Source organism: Marmota flaviventris, chromosome 5 (genome assembly GCF_047511675.1).
Source record: "Marmota flaviventris isolate mMarFla1 chromosome 5, mMarFla1.hap1, whole genome shotgun sequence".
NCBI lineage: Eukaryota > Metazoa > Chordata > Mammalia > Rodentia > Sciuridae > Marmota > Marmota flaviventris.
In genome coordinates this window covers 33,436,330-33,452,578 of record NC_092502.1, presented here as the reverse complement: position 1 = coordinate 33,452,578, position 16,249 = coordinate 33,436,330, and the positions used below count along the sequence as shown (strand labels likewise).

At 40.5% G+C, this 16,249-nt stretch overlaps 1 protein-coding gene across 4 annotated transcripts in view; it reads right to left on the bottom strand.

Annotated features, from left to right (window-relative positions):
• Positions 1-9,094: 9,094 nt before the first annotated feature.
• Positions 9,095-16,249, bottom strand: part of P4ha2 (prolyl 4-hydroxylase subunit alpha 2) — a 32,131-nt gene continuing 24,976 nt past the window's right edge. For 2 of the 4 annotated variants that reach the window (XM_027949619.3, XM_071612110.1), the window contains exons 12-16: positions 14,349-14,402; positions 13,761-13,826; positions 11,742-11,810; positions 11,317-11,413; positions 9,095-9,556 (exon numbers count right to left, since the gene is read on the bottom strand). In XM_027949619.3, coding sequence (XP_027805420.1) covers positions 9,486-9,556; positions 11,317-11,413; positions 11,742-11,810; positions 13,761-13,826; positions 14,349-14,402 — 357 coding nt within the window. In that variant the 3' untranslated portion in view covers positions 9,095-9,485. Of the gene's footprint in view, positions 9,557-11,316; positions 11,414-11,741; positions 11,811-13,760; positions 13,827-13,875; positions 13,936-14,348; positions 14,403-16,249 lie in introns of all 4 variants that reach the window. The other 2 variants (XM_071612111.1, XM_027949622.3) reach the window with 2 other exon arrangements.

Genomic DNA, 16,249 nt, shown 5'->3' with positions numbered 1-16,249 from the left:
TTTCATATCTCCATCTCTAGATATAATCTCTTTAATTTCTATTTGATAAACACTTTTACCACAATAATTGATAAACTCATCTGGTGATTTGTTCATTTCTAATTTTTTCTTTTTTGTTCAAGTACATTCATCTTTCTTGCTAAAGTTTTACATTAATCAATTTCAGAGTTACTTTCATTTGCTATTAGCAAAAGGATAAGCCTATTTATTATTAAGCATGCAGTTTTGTATGTAGTCATTTTTTAATTATAAACCTTTATTAACTTTTTCTATCTGATTCAAAATATCATCCCATAAAGAGAAGTTGCATAAAAATTTGTAATCTGTTTGCACCAAGAGGCTTTCTATTTCAGGATATTATAATGTGTCATTTGATATTATATCTTTTAATATTTGACAAATATCTTTAATTGTTGAAGTGCCTTGATTATATTTGATCTTGATGCCTGTCAGGATTCACGTGTTTTATTTTTTATTTTAATTTTTTGGTTCCTGGGATTGAACTCAGGGGTACTCGACTACATCCCCAGCCCTATTTTGATTTTATTTAGGGGATTCCACTGAGTTGCTGAGGCTGGCTTTGAACTCTCAATTCTCCTGTCCCCTGTCTCACAAACTGCTGGGATTATAGGCATGCGCCGCAGTGTCCTGCCACATGTTTTTGTTTTTGTTTTAAAGAGAGAGAGAGAGAGAATTTTTTAATATTTATTTTTAGTTTTCGGTGGACACAACATCTTTATTTTATTTTATGTGGTGCTGAGGATCGAACCCAGCACCCCGCGCATGCCGCTTGAGTCACATCCCCATCCCCTGCCAATTGTGTTTTTAAAGTAGCTTTTAGAACAAGCATAATAGTCCATCTGTTTAATGAATTCACCATTATATATCCTTTGTGCAATACTAAAAGAAGCTCTATTTGAAGTCATAGAAACAGAATTTTTCCATATTAATATTATAACATTATGTGGCATAATTATTTAGTGGAATAAATAATGACTTTTTCATCCTTATATAAATCCCTGCTATATTTTTCCCCTTATCAGATCCATGGCTTTAAAAATATTTCATGTCAATTACCATTTTTTTCCAATTTAGTGACAATTTTACAAGATAGTCTATATCCCTTTTTATGTCAATAATACTGAACTTACTCTATTGTTAGGATATTACTGTCTTATGTATAATTTTATTTTTTATTGGTTCATAATAGCTATATATAACATTAAGATTCATTTTGACATAATCATAAATGCATGGAGTATAGTTTGGTCCAACTAAGTCCCCAGTACTTACTGTTACCCTCCCTCTCTTCCCTTTTCCTGTTCCCTCTCTTCCACTCTACTGATCTATTTATTTACATTTTAAAAAGTAGTATCTTGTGGATATACAATGGTGATATTCACTATAACTGTTTACACAATTACTCTTATGTAAACATTCTTAATAATCTGATGTTTGTTCATGCTGGGTTATGTCTCATGTATAAAGAATAAGGAGTCTGGGAATGGAACCACCATTTGACCCAGCTACCCCTCTCCTCGGTTTATACCCAAAGGACTTAAAAACAGCATATTACAGGGACATAGCCACATCGATGTTTACAGCAGTACAATTCATAATAGCTAAACTGTGGAGCCAATCTAGATGCCCTTCAGTGGATGAATGGATAAAAAAAAAATGTGGCATATATACACAATGGAATTTTACGCAACAATAAAAGAGAATAAAATCATGGCATTGGCAGGTAAATGGATGACATTGGAGAAGATAATGCTAAGTGAAGTTCACCAATCCCCAAAAAACAAATGCCAAATGCTTTCTTTGATATAAGGAGGCTGACTCATAGTGGGGTAGGGAGGGGGAGCATGGGAGAAATAGATGAATTTTAGATAGGGCAGAGGGGTGGGAGGGAAAGGGAGGAGGCAGGGGATTAGCAATGATGGTGGAATGTGATAGACATCATCATCCAAAGTACATGTATGAAGACACGAATTGGTATCAACATACTGTATATACAACCAGATATGAAAAATTGTGCTGTATACATGTAATAAGAATTGTAATGCAAAAAAATGAGTAAGGAAACTTATTTTGCTTATTATATTCTCAACAGTATTTCAGAGCTAATAAACTTCCTAGTAGCTTTATGTGTTCCAACAGAACTTGTATTTTGAAGTCCTAACACAGTATGCGATTGTACTTGGAGACATGGCCTTAAAGTTGTAAGTAAAGTAAAATGAGGTCCTATGGTTGGCCCTTACTCCAATAAGACTGCTGCCCTTAAAAGAGCAGATCAGAACACAGACAACACAGAGACCAAAGGGCAACCATTTGCAGGTCAAGGGAAGAGGTCTCAGAAGAAATAGAACCTGCTGACACCTTGAACTTGGATTTTCAGCCTTCAGAACCATGAGAAAACAAATTTCTGTTATTTAAGCCACCCAGTCTGTGGCATTGTTATGGTAGCTCTTGAAAACTAATACATATTTTATTCAACAAATAAGGCACAGATTCCTTTGTATGATTAGCTACATCATTATAATGATAATAAATTCAACAGAATTAAGAAGCATAGTATTTGGGTTTTCAACTTTTAGAGGCAACTTATCAGCTTACTCAAAGTCCAAAGGATTCTAGGATGCTAAGCAGAGAGCTAAAAGGGTGTGTGATAGTTAAGTTTATTTGTCAACTTGGCTAACCATGATGACCAGTTGTTTAGTCAAATGCTAGTCTAGATCTTCATCTCATTTACCAGAATGTCAGAGATACCATCTTAGATTTACCAAACAAAACAGAGATTTATGTTGCCAGGCAAAGGAGAGGGCCATGACTATCAGAAAGTGACAAAGGAAGCCAGGCCACGTGGTGCGCCTGGAGTCCCAGATACTTGGGAAACCTGGGTGGGAGGATCGTGTGAGCCCAGGGGAGGTGCAATTGGAGATAGAGAATACAAATTAAATGATTCTCAAATTTCTAAAGTAGAAGAGTCAAGAAATGGCACTTTATAAGCTTTATGATTTATAGTCAGCACAATAAAAAGGACAGTTGGAACAGGTTCCTCTAGGGAATGGGACTGGGGATGGGAAGCAGTAGAGTAGGACAGAATTTTTCACAGTGAACTCTTTATTTTCAACTGGGCTAGCAGAGAGAGTAGCAGCAGCTACTTGCACCTCAAGACCCAGTGCTAGGGCTGTTGGCACAGTGCCTACTTCCTGGGTGAAGCAGAGCCCCACTCCACCATGCTCCTTGAACACTAGGCGCTCTTGTTACCTGGTCTCTCGCTTTTCACGTATCTATTTAAGAGTTCTCTTCCATTGCTCTTAATACTTTAAAGCTGAAGACAGTATTATTTATCTTTGTTTTCCCATCAGACCTTTAGTAACTGTTGAATGAATGAAAATATATTTATTTTAGAGCAAAGGCTTTGGAAAACTTCTAAATTAGGGTTTGATTTCCAGGCCTTCCACTTACTGGTCATGAGACTTTACGTGACCATGGTGACATTAACTAACACTTCTGACCTTCAGCTTCTACATTACCTATTATGAAGAGCTGTTGTATGAAATAATAGACCGTAGCATCCCTAATACAGTACCAAATGCACACTGAAATGCTACACGGATCTCAACTGCTATATTGAATAGTTAATGCCAATCTAAGAAGGTTAATAAGGGCTACTGGAAGCTGCACCTGTCTGTAAGGTAGATGCTACCCTTTCTATCCCAGGACCATGATGGGAATTGGGAGCAGACACCAACACATAACAGATTCCTTAATGGCTGGTTACATGTTTAGTGCAAAAAAAAAAAAAAAATGTTCAAATGAACAGAGAACATCTTGTCATACCATGTGGCAAAGGAAGACATTAAAGATAAGGTTTTCAGTATCTGCATTTTATTTTATATGAAAAATAATCTTTTTAAAAAATGCTATGTTTCCACTTTCTGCCAAGATGGAATATCTTATAGTAGGCTGCTTTCATGCCAAAAAAAAAAAAAAAAATCCCACAAAAATTAAAAAAAATCATGAAATTTGAATAAAAATCTCTTTAAAGTCTTTTTGAAGGCCTCGATTGCTAAAAAGGGCAAGAGTATCATAATCATGGAGAAGGATGAATTTTGCGTTAGTGTGTCAAAAGTCTACAGCTTCTTTTATTCTAAAGTCACTTAGTGTTTCTAGGAATGGGTTAAGAACGAGGACCCAGAGCAATGGGCAACTTCTAAAAGGCAGAGAAACCAACAGAAATTTTGGCTATATGAAAGGGCATTGAAAGACAAGAATAAGACTCTAGTTTATCAGAACATTAAATAGGACTGGTAGAAAATTTAGCCAAATGCTCAGCCTGGTTACTTATTAAGACATTCTGTGAAACCCGAAGCTGTGCAGAATGAAAGGTTAAGATGCTAAGCAGAAATCTAAGATCTCTGGCTCAGATTCAAAAATTCAAATTCTCTGAAAAGGAGAATGAATTTTGAGGTCAGAGTCTAGATACTGAGGATACAAAGATTAGAGCTGAGGAACTGCCACTGGGGTCAGATCCAGTGAGCACAGTGGCTATCAAATGGAAAACCCCTGGAAGGCCACATCCTGTAAGCGGGGAGACGTACAGCAATAGTAGTCTTAATGAAAACCACAACCTAAGTCTTTCAGTAAGCTCAGGCCCTGATTGTAGTAAGGTCCACTCTGCCTCATTAGAGGAAAGTGTGAGCCCTTTGCCGAGGAGGTTCAACATCCAGAATTTCTACAGTTTATCAGAGTTCAGCATTCAGCAGAAAACTACCATGCATGCCAATAGAGTGGACCAAATTACCAGAAATCAGGGAGGGGGACAGAATAGAAAGAGAGCCACAGAATTAGAGAAATACAAATTAAAATTACACTGAGATTCCATCTCACTCCAGTCAGAATGGCAAGTATCAAGAATACAAGTAATAATAAATATTGGTGAGAATGTGGGGAATAAGGTACACTCATACATTGCTGGTGGGACTGCAAATTGGTACAACCACTCTGGACAGCAATATGAAGATTCCTCAGAAAACTTGGAATGGAACCATCATTTGACCCAGCTATCCCACTTCACGGCATATACTCAAAGGACTTAAACCCAGCATACTACAGTGATGCAGTCACATCAATGTTTATAGCATCTCAATGCACAATCACTAAGCTATGGAATCAACCTAAGTGCCCTTCAACAGATGAATGGATAAAGAAAATGTGGAATATATACACAATGAAATATTACTCAGCCATAAATAAAAATTAAATTATGGAATTTGCTGGTAAATGGATGGAACTGGAGACTATCATGATAAGTGAAATAAGCCAATTCCCAAAACCAAAGACCAAATGTTCTCTCTGTTATGCGGATGCCAACACAAAATAAGGGAGTTGAGAATAAAAGTTCACTGGATTAGACAAAGGGGAGTGAAGGGAAGGGAAGGGAAATGGGAATAGGAAAGATAGTAGAATGAATTCAACATTACTTTCCTTTGTTCATTTATGTACATGTGACCAGTGTAACTCCATATCATGTACAACCACAAGAATGGTAAAGTTATACTCCATGTATATAAAAATACACTCTACTGTCATGTACAATTAAAAAGAACAAATGTTAAAAAATAAAGAGAGAGAAGGAGAGCCACAGGAAATTTAAATCATGGATCTATCAGATAAGAACTTAAGAACTTTCAAGTAACAGTTTCATTGGGGAAAAATATGAAAAAAACAAAAGAAAAATTCCCCTGATAATTGAATCCATTAAAAATCTATGAGGCTCTGGGTTCAATCCTCAGCACCTTCCTTCTTCTTAAAAAAAAAAAAAGGATATTTAAGAACTTCATAGGTTTAGCAGAAGAGATAAATGAATTGCAATATAGATCAAAAGAAAATATCTAGTCTGAAGAGCAAGGAGGAAAAGGGCTGTGAGACACAAGAGAGAATAGGATATGTATATACTGAAAAGTTTTTAACATCCAGGTTTTGGAGTCTCATAAAGAGAGGGAGAAATGGGGCAGAAATAATACTTGAAGATATAACATCTGAGAAATTTCCAAAACTCACCAAAGACACCTACCCACAAATTCAAGCAGCTCTGTAAATGCCAAGCAAGTAAATAACAAAAGAATACCACACTAGGTACATATAGAAGACCTACTGAAAACCAAAATAAAGAGAAAAAAAATCTTAAAAAGTAGCTAGCAAAGAAGAAATGGAGGAGAAATTACTTTCAAAAGAGCAATAAGACAAGGCAGCGGACTTTTTAACAGAAACGGTACAATATAGAAAATACTGAAATTATATCTTTTGAGTCCTAAAGAAAAAGTTCTAGATGCATTTCAAAGAAGAGAGAATTTGTAAGCTACATAAGAACTATAAACTTATTTGAAAATATAGCAGATATAAAATACAGCATAGATATTTAAGACAGGTTAAGACATAAAAAGTATAGCATGAATGGTCTAACTTACATTTAATCAGAGTTACAGAAGGAACACAGACTACACTGAAAGAGACAATGGTTAATAATTTTCCAAAGTTGACCAAAGACATCATTGTACAGATCCAACAAGTCCCCCCAAAAAACTCAAACAAGAAGAAAAAAAAAAACAAAATAAAATTTTAAAAAACCTGTCTTGAGCACCATTTTCTGTTATTTCTCTCCAAGCTCTATTCTCTCTTGTTACACTGGAGCTGGAACTCTGTAAACTACATTTCCCAGATTCATTTTCCAGTTGGTTTCCTTTTAAGTTCTGCCCTTAGAAGCCACTAGAAGGAGATTAGATAGGAGTTGCCCTAGACCCAGAGCTTTTTTGTGTTTTTTTTTTTTTTTTTTATGAGAAAAAACCAAGATTTAGGGATTACTTATTACTGTAGCATAAGCCTATCTTATGCTAACAAAATGCAAACAAAAAAATGGTAAGTAGACTTACACTTCATACTACAGATGAAAATGAAACTAAAAGACAAGGACTCTATAACTTTGAGAAATTAGGAAATATATGCATGATCTTGGGGTGCAGAAGAATATCTTAAGACATAAAAAGCAAAAAAAAAAACCCTCCTAAAAAGCATAAATCAAAAAGGAAAAGCTTGATAAATTTGGCATAAAATCAAGAGTTTCTGTTTATCAAAAGACAGAGCTAAAAGGGTAAAAAGACAAACCACAAAACAGATATTGGGAAAAGATAATGAACAAAGTGCTTATACGCATAATATATTAAAAATTTCTATGAGGCAAAAAGAAAAAGACTTAAAATGACTGATAAATATGTTAAAGGTGCTCATTATTAATAATTATGTGAAAATAGATGATGGCATGTCCTGGCTCAAGCAGTGCCACTGTAGAACAAAGTACCACACACTGGTCTCACAATTCTAAAAGCTGGTAAGTCCAAGATGGAGATATGGGCTGATTTGTGTCTGGTGAGAGCCTGTCTCGTGGTTCATAGTAAGCCATCTTCTTCCTGTGTCTTCACATGGCAGAAAGGGGGAGAGAGAGCTCTCTGGGTCTCATTTATAAGACCACCATCCAGGAGGGCTCTATCCTCCAGATGTAATTTCTTCCCTAAGGCCGCACCTCCTAACATCATCCCACCTCGGGTTAGGTTTTCCACATAGGAATCTGGATAATGGGGGAGGCCAACATTCAGTCCACACCACACTAGCTAAAATGCAAACACATTTGTCATGACAATACCAGATATTGGAATATGAGGGGTAGCAAGAACTTTAATCACTTCTGGTGAGAATGCGTAAAACCACTTTGGAACATATTTTATGGTAAAGTTGAAGACACACCTACTAAAAGTCCACATTTCTACTCCTAGCTGTATGTTCTAAAAAAAAAATGTGTTTATGCATAATGGAAATCATATATAAAAATGCTTATCACAGCATTATTCCTAGTATACAAAGACTGAAACAAACTCAAATGCATCAACAGTAATTGACTATACTACGGTATAGTCTTACAATATACAACAAAACTGAATGAACTATACAGATGAATCTTAAAACAATGTCAAATAAAAGAAGCCAAACACTCAAAAGTATATAGTCTGATTCCACTAATAAAAATCTCAAAATCAGTGAAAATTAAACAGCTACATATTCAGAGATTTAGGCAAAGGCAGTAAAACTACAAAGATAAGCAAGGAACAACTACCACAAGTCTCTAGAGGATGTTACCACCAAGGTGCCAGATGCAGAAAAAGAGATGGGATCTGGGAGGGGCTACCAAAGGTACTGATAGAAAAGTTCTTGTCTCCAGCTGGGGGTTGGTGACACAGGTGCTCTGCTCCCCTTCACATTCTAAAGGATACATCCCTACACCATGAACAATTCTCTATGTACATCTTAAATTTTTCAAAATTTAAAAATAAGAAATTTCAAATAAGGACAGCATCACAATCCTGAATATACATGTTCTCTCCATTATCTGGGAGACAAGGAGAAACCATTTACCTTGACTTGCCAGAAAAGGACATTTAAGTTATCACAAGTGTTAAACCCAGTCTCGAACCTGTTATGGTTCAGATACGAAGTGTCCCCTAAAAGCTCATGTGGGAGACAATGCAAGAAGGTTTGGAGGTGAAATGATTGGGTTATGAGAGCCTTAACTTAAACAGTGCATTACTCCCCTGAAGTGGACTAACCAGGCAGTAACTGTAGGCAGGTAGAATGTGGCTGGAGGAGATAGGTTATTAGGGGCGTACCTTTGGGGTTTATATTTTGTTCCTGGTGCACAGAGTGCTCTCTGCTTCTTGATTGTCATGTCCTGATCTGCTTTCCTCCTCCACATCCTTCCACCATAATATTCTACCTCCCCTTAGGCCAAGAGCAATAGATTCAGGCACTGTGAATACCAAATAAATGCTCTTTATCCTCTAAAATTGTTTTTGTCAGGTCATTTGGTCACAGCGACAAAAAAATTCACTGAAACAGAACCCAAAGCTATGGTTTTGCTGCTGAAACATTCATCACTCAGACTTGGCCTGCACCAAGGCAACACATACAAAATGGGGAATATGGTAAAAGCTCCCAGGTCTTAAAAGAATATTCCAAATAAGGCTCTTTAAGGCTTCCGGCAGGGATATTTTATTTTTTTGGTTAAAATCACAACTGATAAAAATACCATAAAAATAAACATGTAAACAAGGTATCAGAACTTTGGTTCAATGAAACATCTCACATCTAAAACATCTGAGGTACAAAGGCACCTTGCTAGGTGCTAGACAGCCTGGCTCTGCTGCAGCTGCTCCAATGCTATCTTTGGGGCCAGAAAGGGCACAGGCTGAATGCAGAGGCTGGGACTGAGGTCACGCAGGACCCAGACCAGTACACTCTCCACGCCAAACAAACATTGACTCTTCCAAAGACCCGCCTGATAGGAGTTGGAACATACAAAGGGATCTGTCATGCTGAGCTGGAAGATGACTTGGGCTGTGGGGCCAGAAGGAGAAGGGCAGAGAAGGACGTCAGTCAACTTCTGTTGTTCCACAAGGCCTCAAGAACTCCTGTCCTCGTTCATGGAACCATTTATTGGAGACTGTGAACAGAAAGCAAGTATGTTACAATCCCATTGGTCAGTTCAGTAGCCAAAATTAATATCTGACCCCTGCACTGTGCTCTGAGAAACAGACTTGAGTAAGACGTGGTCTCGGGCCTCAAGTTGTTCATGGGCTATTAAGGAAGATACATGAGTAAATAGGTAACTGTACAAAATTCTGCCAGTGACATGATACATGTGTGGAGGTTGTCATGGGAACAGAGTCAAAGAGCATGTGACCAATTAGGGAAGAGGAGACCTCAGGGCTGGAATATGAAGCTATATGTAACACCAAGGTTGGGTGCAGAAAGTGGGAGCAGGAGGAGAAAGTCATGAAGGCAGGGATCACTCTGTCTTGCGTTAAAGACCTCAAACAGCCTGATGTTACTAGCAGGTAGAAGCTGAGAGGTTGGGGAGGAGGAAGCCTGTCCGCACTGCAGAGGACCTGGCTATCAGATGCCTCATGCCCTGTGGACGTCTGTGTGCTGTGGCACCAGAGCAGCAGAGCTAGAACAGCATTGTCACCTAATGCTGCCTTAAATGCACACAAACCAAAATTCTGTTCCTCAAACATAAGCTCTCCCATGATAAAGAAAAAATTATTTTAGTGTACCACTGAAGTCATAGAGTTTTTTTTTTTAAATTTGTAGTTGTAAGTAGACAGCATGCCTTTATTTGTTTATTTTTATGTGATGCTGAGGATCGAACCCAGTACCTCACATGTGCAAGGCAAGCGCTCTGCTCTGCTACTGAGCTACAGATCCAGCCCATCATAGAGATTTTTAAATAAAATTTAACTTAAAAGAAAGCAGCACATGTACTTAATTGAACAAACTGTCTATAAGGCTTATAGTGAAAAATAGCATATATAGTTAAATCATGAATTTTAATTAAAAATATACAGTGTTTACATCATTATGTATGTCACTTTAATGCTACATTTGAGACATTTAGTAGATTACAGTTAAAGTTTCTTTCTTGTACAACTTTTTTTTTTTAAAAGAGAGAGTGAGAAAGAGAGAGAGAGAATTTTTTAATATTTATTTTTTAGTTTTCGGCGGACACAACATCTTTGTTTGTATGTGGTGCTGAGCATCGAACCCGGGCCGCACGCATGCCAGGCGAGCGCGCTACCGCTTGAGCCACATCCCCAGCTCTCTTGTACAACGTTTTCCTCCTGAAGTCAGCAACTACCTCATTTTCTTTTTCTTACTTTTTTTAAAGATATTACCATTTACCCCCCAAACTCGTGTGACCACCTTTGGACAGCTGTTTCCAGAATAAGGGTCAAATTCAGTGTCTATAGAGTTTGGTCCCAGCCTCTAGCCTTGTCTCTTGTCTCCTTTTCCTCAAGTGACAAGGACAGCAGCCTCCATACCTATGATGCTAGATGAAGCCTGTGCCTCACCTGCCTGATAGGAGGAAGGGTTTTCTCTTCTCTGTTTCCAGCTCTCTCCTCTGCTCCCTCAGAGCCCTGGCCAGAGCCTGCTCCTCTGGAGAGCTGCCTTGGACTTACAGTGATTGTAGCTCTCTGGGCATCTGAGAGTGTTCTCAACCAGCTGTCTCAGTACTTAACCAAGTGGACTGCTACAGGACTGAATGGCCCTACCGCTTAGCAAAAAAAAAAAAAAAAAAAAAAACCTCAGAAGGGAGACAGTCTTGGCTATGTCTCAGCAGTTGTGTCCCAGTTGAGCCTAAGACCCCACCATCAAAGCTCTGGCTGAGAACACCACAGCCAAGAGCACCCTCAAGCCACTCACCCCACTTGCAGCCCACGAGCACGGGGCAGGCTGCATGTCTCGTTCGGTAGTCACCTTCTCCGCTCCTCAGAAGGTTGTACCAAAATACAGCTGTGCCCTGGAAAGAGATGTCCTATCAGAACATATTCTTAGAGACTGGGCTCAGAGACCTGACCCTGAACACCCTAGAACCCCTGTCCTGAGCAAAAACATCTTCAATTTTCCTGTGTAGGGTTCTGGGACTCCCTTCATGGTGGGTGGATGTTTACAAACCTATCTGACTTCCCTCCCTATTCCTTCTCCCAGTTAGAAGCTGGGACCACAGGTCCAAAGTACAAGGAAGAAGGGGCTAAGGCACATCACAGTGATGGTCAAGTAGGCCTGGCAATGGGACTGGGGGACACAGTCAGGTCTAAAACCTCTGACCCACAAGAATCAGAACTTACCTTCTTAGGCCAAATTGCAGCCCCCAGATCAGGGAAGACAGTGGCACCACCAGCTTCTACATCACTCATCTGGGAACACAAGGCATAGAGTTTGGCCTCTACCCAAGCATCTCAGAGCAAGTGAGTCACAAGAATCATGACAAAGTATACAGATCGCCCTCCTGTGAGCATGAGTGGCACTGCTGGGAGGCTCTGCTCATGGCCAGCCCTTCAAACAAGACTCTTTCTCCACCTATTTACTCCCTGTGGTTCACCAGTATGGCCTCCACGCTACAATGTTCAAAAGCAGGAGACCAACATCCAGGCAAGCCCTGAATGGGAGCAATTTGAGTCTATAATCAGAACATTCCTCCTTGAATCCCCACCCAGCTTGGGCCCAGCAAACTGCCTGACCAGAAGTTCCCTGCAGCTTCCGCTAGTGGGTGAGGACCTGTATGGGCTGTTTCTCTGGCTCCTAGCTTGCTTGCTGCTCTAGTCTAACCCTTGCTGTCCCACAAAAGCTGCCCTCTAGGGGGAAGGGGGACACTGAGACTCTAGAGGTCCTGCTTTCCCCAACAGTGAGCCTCCAAACAAACTGCACACAAGATCCAGAGTAGCAAGACTGCCTTCACACCCACAGAGGGTGCCTCAACTCCTGCCAAAGCATCACTCCTTCCTCATCTGGCTCTTACTTTTTTGCCTAATAAAAATTGGAACTAAAAAATATTTCCACAGGACACATACCAGACCGACTGAGGAGCACTCAATGGACACATGCTAAATGAATAAGATGAAACCCCCCTGACACCCCCAGTCCTGGGGATCAAACTCAGGGAAACCCCAAGGCCTGCCCGTCTCATTAGCCTCTCCTTCCAGACACACTGGCCCTCTTCTTTTTTCCAACATCTCAAGCCCCCTTGCTCTTCTGGGCTTACACACATTCTCTTCTCTGCCAGAAACACGTTCCACCAGCTAATTTCCATTCAATCTTTAAGTCTCAGCCAACCTGTTACTTTGCGAGGGAGGCCCTCTCTGAACCCCAAGCCTGGGCGGCTTCTACACAGCACTTGTTCCCATAGTAACTAAATAACCATTTCTCTTATGTTTAAAGTAAGTCTCTCATGTTAGACCTCAAGCACCACAAGTGACTCTTTCTCCACCAGCTTATCCACATGTCCTTGCTCACCAACTTATCCACAGCATAGCCCCCAGCATGCAATAACCACACAGTTCAAACTTAGAAGGAAAAAATAAACTGTCCCTTAAGTTCCTTGACAGCCTCTATGCCTCTTTAGGGCAGGCTCTTGCAGCAAGGTGGGGAGAGGGCCCCCCAGCCTGTAGGGAAACAAAGGCTGCTTTTAGCTAAGAGCACCTTGTGACCACATCCTCACTCTGCTGCCAAGGGAGGATCCCTCCAGAGCACTTATCCTGAAAGTCCAGAGTGGCAGTGGGCCCATCAAATAGGAGGCAGAATATGCTACAACACACATGCATCTTGAGGAGATTGTGCTCAGTGAAATAAACCACACACACACACACACACACACACACACACACACACACACTACTCTATGAGTTCATTTACTCGAGGTTATGTGATGTGAGTCATCAAAACTAGAATAGAGGTTGACAAGGCTGTGGGAGGGGACCCAGGAATTACTGTTCAACAGGAACAGTGTTTCAGTTTTACAAGAGGAGAGGAGTTCTGGCGATGGAGAGTGGTAATGGTTACACGATGTTATGAATTTAATACCACTGAAGTACACTTAGAGATGATTAAGATGATAACTTTTATGTTCTGTGTATATTATCACAATAAAAAAATGGGGGGGGGGGAGGAGCAGGGATAAAGTCATAGGACTAGGGGCTACACGATGAGAACAGAAACCAACTTTCTCTACTCCAGCCAAGAAGGGCACTGAGGGACAAAAGGACCATTAGCCAACAGCGGGTGGCATCAGCTTTGAGGAGGGTGGGATATAAGAGAGCTTTCTGGACCCACGGTCCCCTTAGGGCCCATAAGCTGCACATGATACTCACGTAGTTTAAGAATGTGGCCACACGGTTCCCAGTCCCTAAATGCTTGAAAACATCTTGTTCATGGTTCTATAAAATTAAGTGAGAGTGGACAAGTGGGCCTGGACCCAGTACTTACATAGTTAAGAAACGTCGCTAACCTATTCCCCTCCGTTTTGAGGCCGCTGTCAAAAGGTCGCTGCAACAGACAACAACTTTCACCCAAGTTTGCAACCAACTTACCCGCCACCCAAATGATTGGGGCCAAAGGGACAGGGGAAGGTAATAAGTGGATGTTCCCCAAAATAGCCTGGAACAAAGGACAATCCAACACAGGAAATTTTGATCAGGACAAGGAATAATTTTCACAGAGACCTACTGAGGTCCTTTGCTCTAGAATCAAAGCAAACAGTAACAGAGTTAGGGCAGGCTCCACAGACCCTGTGGCTCCAGACTGGGCTTCACCAGTAACAAAGAGTCTCCCCTGGTGAGGCAGAAAGGGGGAGGGAGGGAGGGGGGGTGATATGGAGGCTGAAATGCTGCTAGAAGCTCCAGCCTTCTCAAATCAATTAGAGTGGGGCCCTCTGAGACCACCAGTGATCTGGGTCTTACCCTAGAGAAGTCAAAGTGCGGCTCATACTGTCCTCCCATTCCATAATTTGCAACCTGGTGAGAAATTTTAACAGCATTGGATTTTGTGAGCAGCATAAACAGGCTCTTATCAGAGATACCACATCCCCAGGCCTCCAAACAATCATATGCCCTAAGAACAGCCCCTCTCAGGTAGAAGACAAGCATGTCTCGCTTTCACAGGCAGAACGAGTGTTGCAAATATGTCCACAGCTGTGTCCAAAAGGATAAATGGTTTCCTGAGAAGAAGAAGATGGCTGACCTGCAGGCTGCCACTGTAGAGAAGCACCAGCCCTTCAAGAATACTCAGATGGCTCAAGAGGGAGCTCTTCTTGAGGCAGGCCCTGGTCTGGACCCAGTTTGTTTGGGAGGAAATGAGAAGGTGATCCAAGAAAAAAGCCAACACCAAACTCCAAGTAGAGGTTTTTTGAGACAGAGTCTTACTGTATTGCCCAAGCTGACCTCAAACTCTTAGGCTCATGCCATCCTTCCACCTTCCTGAGTAGCTGGAACTACAAGAACATGTCACTATACCTGACTTGAGATTTTTCTTTTTTTAACACTAGTTTTGGAGCTACTCCGAGTCTGGTATTGCTCCTGCCTCCTTTTCTAAGCAGCAGTTCTTGGTCAGGCCAAGTGGGGCACTGCACTGAGCACTTCTGCTCCCAAGTGAAGCAGCAGGGCATGGTGACCAGTTACCAGGTGGCCAAGAATTGGTATATCACCTCAGCATTCCCAGAATAAGCCTGCACCTGAATCACAGCAGCCTCTGCAACTACAGGGTGTCACTAATTGGATTAGAAATTGCAATGCCTTTATGAATAGTATGTAGACACAATTTAACATCCAAGATCACAAAGTTACTTTAGCTTCAGTAGTTAAAATAAGAGACAAGGTTTAAAAGAAAATGCATAATTTGACATGATCCCCTTGATAAATCAAGTGGCACCATAAATCTATCTAGGAATAGCTGGTCACTGTTTTTTACTGAAATCCTAAAAACCTTTAGGGCTCAGCCACTAGTTCTCACAAAGTCAGTATCTTTTGTGTATCTTTTTTGGCCATTCTAACAGTCAGGAGAGAGACGCTGCAAAACGGGCAATAGTGGAGATCTTCAGATATGGGAGAAAAAGGGAGGATGGACATTACAAGAAAGAAAATCCTCCAGTTGGAGCACAAATGATGTTTGCTAAATATGATGAAATGCAAAATCTGGGCAGTGTATCTTTTCATGTATACAAAAATAAAAATTTTGATGTAAATAACCATGGCAGAATGAAAATACGCTGTCATTCCATTGCTTCAGCCTCCAAGATTTCTGCACCAGGATTACCTGAGATTCTGTCAAGAACATAAGGAAGCCTGGTACAGCAGATACTCGGGGCTGGAGGCACATTTATTTATTTTAGGGAGGGAAGTGCTAGAGAGAGTCTATGAGGAAATGCTATTACATATTTTCACAAATGTATCCTTTCTTGGTATCCATTCTAGACAAGACCTTAAAGAAAATTCTAGACATGCTGTGACTGGCATGCCAATGAACTCCAGAGATTTCCATCCCTGCTTGTTGTGGCGGCTGCAGAGCATGATTGCACTTTCTAACTCATCTGCTCCTTGGATAAAGTGACTAAACTTTGAGATTCCAGACAGTGAAAGAAGTTGCACTGCAATAGCTGGCACACCATTTAACAGTTTGGACAATTATATTTGATCAGTGCTAAAACCACTGTCCCTACACTCTTTAATATGGTCCTCAAACAAGTACAGAAGTCGCGGGAGTTTCTGGGTTTGCAGCAATCAAATTCACCATCCCTGCACACTCAGGTCCCCAGATCCATTCCTTTAATAACAAGCAACTATATATCAAAACTGATCCCTATGAG